Here is a 7759-nt window from a genome sequence, read left to right as displayed (position 1 = left end):
TGAAATGGAATATATAACTGAACTTATTGTATTTTAGTACCCATCTTGTTGTGTTAGATAGGTTGCAATTTTTACTATGGTACGATGTGTTAACGTTTAGTGAATGTAAAATAATATGTCTCTATGTTCTGCAATATTTACATTTCGTAAGTAGTAGTGTGCAGTACTGTAATTAACAAATATTAGTATATGTGAAATTAAAGCAGACTTGATAAAGTGGAAAATTGCAGTTTTACACAACAACGAAGAGTTACATTTGGAAACCTAGTACTGTGGCGTTGTGTAAAAATTGTATATTATGATATGTCAAATCAAAGGATACGTGGTACTGTGAAAAGCAGGAACTGACCTCACAAGGATGTGTGGTACAGACGCATGTGAGTAAATGAGAAAGCTGATCCACTTGTTAGAATCCAATGACCAGTGGGGGATATAAGAGTGCGGAAGGAACACACTCATTTCACAGAGCAAAATGTTGCAACCGGGTAATTCATCTGGATCTACAAGCTCTAGGTCTTCTAGAAGGGTGTACAAGTCAGTTAGAGATGGTAGAAGCTTGGATCCACCAGTGCTGAGGTGTGCTTGCAAGGTTAAGGCGAGGAAGATGATGTCTCGCACCACACGGAATCCAGATCGAGAGTGCCTTTCATGTGGAAGCACTGTAAGTTGATTGTTCATCTTTACTGATTTTTGGATCTTGGCAGAAATCTAATTATCATCTCGCACCTAATATATTTAAGAGCAGCCAGGAAGATGTAGCATTTGGATTTGGAGAGATATATTAATGGAGTACGTTGAGGAAATGATTGATTATTGTGGAGCGCCAATTAAGGAGATGCTTGATGATGCAAACAGAAAGCTTGCTGATCAAGCTAGATTAATTAATTCCCTGAGGTTGAAGATTGAACAAGATTCTAGTGATAGAGAGCAGCAGCTGGGAGAGGTCATAAGTTGTATAACAAAGCTTGAAGGATCAGTGAGAATGTTGAAGATGTTCATATGGGGAACAATCTTTTTGGTATCAACTTGGTTAGCAATTGGAGGATCTGCTTCAAGTCTGGTGACTATACTGTTAGCTGTAACTTTAATTTATCTGGTTGTAGGGTAACTTTGAAAACCTATCCGTGTGAACCAATATGTAAGTTTATTCTATAATGATGTATGAATATCTAGTTAAGCTTGCTTTTGTCTGGTCATTACGCAACTGGGAAACCTAGTAGAAATCAAATTTGGAAAGAGATGTCTGGAATGAAATTTGGAAAGAGATGTCTATAATGAAATCTGTAGAGCATAGTAAAAAAATTGAAATATGTAGCGGTAGCTCGTTTGTATTGGTATATCATTTATATTAATTGAAATCAAATTTGGAAAGAGATTATTGTATTGGTATATCGTTGCTATTACTTGAAATCAAATTTTGAAAGAAAAGTATGGAATGAAATATGTAACAAGAAAGTTACAAAATAAGTTTAATTTTCAGTGAAACGACTAACATACATAATTGGTATGCCAACATAAGTATGTGATGTCTCATTTCACATAGCAGATAAACACAGAATAAGTATCTTAGTGTGACATTTGAAAGATACGTTCAGACAAAAGTTAGTTGTGAGCACCCAAAGTAATTTCTTCTTATGATTTGGAAAAATGTTTGTACTTGATAGTATTTGATTGATAGCTATGATACTGAATTTAAGTATGATAAATAATATGATCTATAGCAGAAATATAAACACTTTGAAAGACAGCAAGAAGTTTAGCTGTGAACCAAAATTTTGCTGTGGGCAAGAAGAACAAGCATACAAGTTATTTTATTCATATGATGTGGAACAATCTTTTGACTTAAGAGTATGTTTTAGAAATATATTATACAGAATTTAAGAATGATAGAGACCGTGAGTGCAATATATACTGTTGTTAGCTGAAATATGAGATACATAAACTGATTGGAAGACAGCAAGAAGTTGTGCTGTCATTTCCTTACATACTGGCAATACAAACATTGGTTATAAAGCAGGGAATAACCTTAATAGTTTTAAAGTACCATACATAACGACGATTGCACGGAATGAACATTGTTCATTTCAGATGAAACTACTACATCATATGAAATAACTTGCAGTACGTAGTGAATGCTACATAGGCAACAACATGATGGAGGAATCATTGTGTTGTTGTCTTCATGGCGGATGCTATCTTCTTAATCTCAGGCCTCCTTGGATTGAGATCATTGAAGCGGTGGTAAACAAGGATATAGCATATTTCCTTCCTGAAGACATCCATTGCCCACTGTAAGGAAGCAAGGAAGAGTTAATAGTGGATGAACTTGTACATAGGAAGTTGTGATGTTATAGAAGATTGTGAGAACATTGTTGTGTGTTCAATAGTAAACCTTGTAATTTCCAATGAGCTCTTTGCCATTGTGACACAGAAGGACTTTAAGAACCCAGAAACCATAGTCATCACTGCCATAATAATAATTATTAGTATTTGATCATATTACTGAAGTATATAACAAAAGATGTAGCATACATACTTGTTTGTTTGTTTTCCAGCAGAACAATACTTCATTGGGAAATCAATAAATGTGAAAGCACTCTTGTGGAGACAATCATTCAATGATTTTTGGAGATTGCTGGCCTGCAATTTGTTGAGAAAGGTCGTGAATGCAAATTATTTATGTGAGAAATTTCAGGTACTGTATTGAACATTTATCAGAGTTAGGAAATCTGAAATAGAACTAGTAACAGAATGACCTACCATGTTCTCCAACATAGCCCTGTGCGGGTGTTCACCTTCTTTGACTTCTAAGTTAGAGTCATAAATTTCAATTGTGTTTTGTGTGAGGTTAATGACAGCCAGAATCCAATGGTTGTCCGATAGTGTAGGCAGAAATAGCTTGAAAAAAGTACAAATTTGTTTATTAGTAAAATGTACTTACAGTAGAAAGTAAAAATGTAGATGGTGAAAGATTACCTGCTCAACATTTTGAAGTGGCAACTTACTAAGCTTCTTGCAGAGATATGCAGGGTTGCATTTATTTCCTTTTTTTAGCAATTCGGTCTAAATAAGAATGCAGAGTTGTTAGATAACAAGAATGGAATGAAAATTATGCATAATAAAAGTAAAGAGTGCTTACTATAATAGTCTGGTCCAATATAATCTTGGTCTTTGATCCCCAATCATACATAAGTGCCACGGACAGTAACCACATCATATTTTTGCACATCTTTCCTTTTGGCATTAGGCATTGTACTAACTCTCTTTCTGTTATAGAAGCTGGACCTATCCTTATCTTGGTACCACCTGTGTCATTATCGTTGCGTCGTCGTGTCTTACATAAACCTCGGAACTTGCTACCAGCGACAAGAGTATTGTACAGGTCATTCAACTTCTTCACCGGATATTGCTTCTTCTTTATGAGCTCAGATATACCTTCGACGATCTCCTCTTTCTTCTGATAACGTTGTTTTCTCATCTTCATAGAAGGATTTATGCTACCAGCATAATCAAAACATTCTCCATCTGGTAATGGCTCAGCAAGCTTAGAGATGTGGTCACAATCAATTGTTTTAGGAGATGAAGGTTCATCGGGTATGTGAACTATCTCTATATCCCTGAAGCTGTGTCCTGATATTTGAATATTTACAAGTCAGATAATTATTACTATACTAAGTCATGTAAAATATAAATACATTATTTAAGTGAGAACAATTGTTGGTTGTATGAACTTACTAGGAGTTAAATAAGAAGTATGAGAGTCTGAATCTTGCTTGCCCACTTTAGATATATCATCATCTTCGGTGCGCTCAGAACTTACTTCTGCAACTGAATTGTCGGAAGGATGTTCTTGGAATTCATCTTGTTTTTTTGCAACATCTTCTTGTGTAGACTGACAAGATGATGATTCTATGTCTCCTGCAGTGCACTGAGTCTGTATTTCTGCTAATGCAAGAGTTTGTTCTAAGTTTTCACTGAGCACTTCATTGATAGCAAGACTTAGTGATTCGTTGTTATCATTTGCAGGTGCTGGATTCGGTGTCATACATAGAATCATTTCCACACATTTGTCTAGTATTTTTTTATCAGAATCTTGCAGTGCTGAGGATTCCTTTGGTGAGGTTTGACCAATTTGCAATGTGATATCTGAGGGTACAGTGCTTGGTTTTGGCATATCATCAGGTAACTTAGAAGGGTCTATCTGGAAAACATCCAAACTGGAGGAGCTGTGGTCGGGCAGAACAGAAGTTTCCAAAACAATAGGCTGATTATCTTCAATTCTTGAGACTTCCTGGAGCGTAGATGCAACATTATGTTGGGTAGTATGAATAGTAGCACCCGCTGGTACATTCATCCTATCATATTCCCTGGTCATCTGACTGACTGACATAATTGATACATCACCTACTATTTGTATGGATAAAGGTGGGGAAGAAATATTTGGAACATCTTTTGAAGTTGAATCAGTATCAGCAATTTCAATATCTTTCGTCGATAGAATATCAATTTTGCTGACATCAACATTTCCCAAATGATCATTCGATTGTTTCTAAATGCCATCTTCAAGTGTCGTCTTGTCTGTATGTTGTAGTTGAACAACATCTGATGCAGGATTGTGTGAGAAACTATGATTCTTGGTAGCTTTCTGTGCATCAGAAACATCTATTTGAGATGAAGATTTTGTTGTTTTTGGATCAATGAAGGCAATATCTTGAATTCCATCAGTAGTTGGTGCCATAGTAACGGTATTACCTACTTCATGCAAAACATCTTTGGATGAATCCTGTTGTGGATGTTGAACAGCAAATGCATTACTCTCTGGCTGATCCCCTTGGTTGCCATGTCCAAGCACATTATGAGCACTAGTAACAGGTAGAAGAAAAGCACTATCCGCTTGACCATCAGTACCAACAAACTTCATTATTGATGAATCTTCACTTGGCATGTTGCTTCTCTGAGTTTGAACAGAATGTGACCTGACTTGGTCTGCAGCAATGTTGGGAATGACAATTGCAGTTGTGGGAACGATGACTGCAGAGACTAATTCTTGGGGATGTGTAGAAGTAGAATTGTTTGACGACGGTACAACATTGGCAACAGAAGTCTCTTGTCTTTCTAAGGCGGTTGTTGCAGAACATGATGTAGCATCAGACTTGAGATTTTGAAAAGTGCAAATGCTTTCCACCAATGGATCTTTACAAGCAGCAGGTTCAGGCTGAACAATCTGATCCGTGGTAGTCAAATCTTTAGAAGAAGAAGGCTCGTACTGAGTACTCTGAGCAAGCATTGGCGAAGCAGGATGGAAGTTGTCAGCTTCGACACCTTCAATGTTCACAAAATTGGTTCCTGGTTCTGATTCATGAGTACCAATTTCGACAGTTTCATTCATGAAGGTTGGAGATGTCGGTGTTCCGGCTATCAACTACCGGATGACATCAACATGAGTGCTAGTTTCGTGAACCAGTTGAGCAGACTGGGAAGAATTGAGAACAGCTTCATCTAGATTGGACTAACATGGACTTTGTGTTCGTACAGTTCATTTCGTCAAAGTTGCATCATCATTGTGCAGAGAACTTCCTGGACGTGCATCATCAATCATCGGTAACATAGCCTTCTGAATCTCTTCCTGGACCAAGGCTGCCATTTCCTTGGTTTTCTTAATTTGAAGTTGTTGCAGTTTGTTTTGAAGCTTTCGTTCAGACACAGTTATCAACCTTTGTCGATCGGCTGTGTACTGGTCTTCAAGAATCTTTATCCGTTTTATCAAATTCTGCAAGTTGGATAGAGACTAATTCATGAATATATCAATGAAAAATAATGAACTAGTGTAACACAGATTTAAGAAATCACCTCATCTGTAGCTTGATGTGACAGCCGCTTTTTAGAAACTTGTACTACTTGTGGAGGAAGTATATGTTTCTCCTGGCCAGGTACAGTACTTATATTAACTGTTACTGGTTGGGTGGAATGTGTAGATTTTTCGTGATCATCAAGATCATCATTATGGTCTTCTACAGTAGGGAACATTGCTAACTTTTCATCATCCTGCAATAGAATACATGAAGATTCAGTTAATAAGTTAAAGGAAATAGGTAAAATGAAGAGTATTAATAACTACATGATTTGTATACCAGTAAGCTCTCAAACAACTTGCAATGGTCTTGTGTCTTCTTTTTTCCAGTATGATCTATTTGTTCCAGTACTGCTGAACCCACATATTTAATCCTTGGGTAACCCTGAGGTATTTTGACTAAATGTGATTGAAGTAGATCCACATATATGAGCTGCAATAATTAGACAGAATATAAATAGGGTTTATTAGTAACACAGTGATGTGAATGTGTAGTGGAAGCATAGTATGTGCAATTTTTAAAGGTTTAGCTTACATGTAGAATATGTACGCATCCACCCACATTCAGGTTGGGCACTTTGTTTTCCCTTGATTCATTGATTGCCTCGATAAGGTACTCAGCAGCAAAACGACACCAATTCATACGAGGGATGTAGCTCAAGTCCTTCAAAGCTCCTAGCAGGTAACTTCTATTAATTTGGTAACCAGTCGTCGGAGCTAAGTAGGCGCAAAGAATGACTTGCATGAAACACAAGCAAAACTTGTCCTTGTCTTTCTCCTCTTTATACATTAACATCCTGTCTGTCGCTTCCTTGAGTGATTCTCCTCTTCCGGCCGTAGCAGACTTGAATTCAGTTTTACCTCTGAAAGGTTTGTCACGAACCCTACCTGGACGGGGCATTGGAACTGCTTTGTCAAGAGCGGGTAACTTCAACAGGTTTTCAACAGCTTTTACTATAGAAACCTTCCTGTTTCTGAATACTAGACACTTGCTATTGCAGTCTACTCTTTTCATCAGCCATATAGTTAGCTTTCTGGGTAACTTGCACTCAATCATGTGAATGAGTGATCCAAATCCCAATTCTTCTATCCATTGTAGCTGTTCTGGACATAGTTTTTTTATAGTGGCGCGTATCTTGTTTGGATCACATTTCCAGTTGATTGTCTACATGCATGTTTAGGGGAAGCAGAAGGTTAGTGCTGCCATCAATAATTACATTTTAAAGCGATGCAAACATCTAGTGTACTAAGTAAATACCTGCTTAACTTCGGGGGAAGCTGCTCTCTTAAGTTTCCTCGGAGATCTTCTATGGCTATTCCTGGTTGATTTTGATTGAGAGGAAACATCAGTATCACTCATGTCGACGCTACAACTTTCATCATAGTTAGTTGTCTCAAAGCTTGGAGATTTCCGGCGACGGCGTGCAGAATTAGTCATCTGTGAAATTAAAAATTCGAAATTGAGAACCAGCATAGGTAGAAATAATAAAGTGGTCAAGAGGAAATTCAGTTATCAGTAACTTTAACATTTTAGATTCTTTGGAGCTGAATGTACTTACAACCTGTGGACTTATGAAACCCATAGGTTATGTACATATGTAGTAGTTTAGTATGGATTTTAGTCAAATTTGAACACTATATCTAACATTTCAGTACCCACTGTGTACCCTTAACACAAATTATGTGCCATCTTATTTAAAAAAAATTCTGCAATCTGTACTTAAAAAATGTATTTCAATAAAAATTGAAATCATGTAGAATAGCCATATCACAAGCACGTTGAGATATAGTTTCTTTAACCTATTTCAATACAAATTGGAATCATGTAGAATAACAATTCCAATCCTGTAGAATAGCCATTTCACTAACAAATTTAAGGTTCATATTTCAATAAAAATTGAAATCATG

At 36.8% G+C, this 7759-nt stretch overlaps 1 protein-coding gene across 1 annotated transcript; it reads right to left on the bottom strand.

Moving 5' to 3' along the window:
- Window positions 1–2691: 2691 nt before the first annotated feature.
- On the bottom strand, window positions 2692–4479 carry LOC123181365 (uncharacterized). Its single transcript, XM_044593640.1, has 4 exons — window positions 3736–4479; window positions 3140–3630; window positions 2977–3063; window positions 2692–2898 (listed from the first exon to the last, which is right to left on the bottom strand). Exons 1-4 carry the CDS (start codon window positions 4388–4390, stop codon window positions 2692–2694), a joined length of 1440 nt encoding a protein of 479 aa, XP_044449575.1. The 5' UTR covers window positions 4391–4479.
- Between the last annotated feature and the right edge of the window lie 3280 nt (window positions 4480–7759).

The sequence above is a fragment of the Triticum aestivum genome, chromosome 1A, assembly GCF_018294505.1.
Source record: "Triticum aestivum cultivar Chinese Spring chromosome 1A, IWGSC CS RefSeq v2.1, whole genome shotgun sequence".
In the NCBI taxonomy this organism is placed as follows: Eukaryota; Viridiplantae; Streptophyta; class Magnoliopsida; order Poales; family Poaceae; genus Triticum; species Triticum aestivum.
Note: the sequence above shows the minus strand (reverse complement) of the source record. Positions and strands in the feature narration are given on the sequence as shown.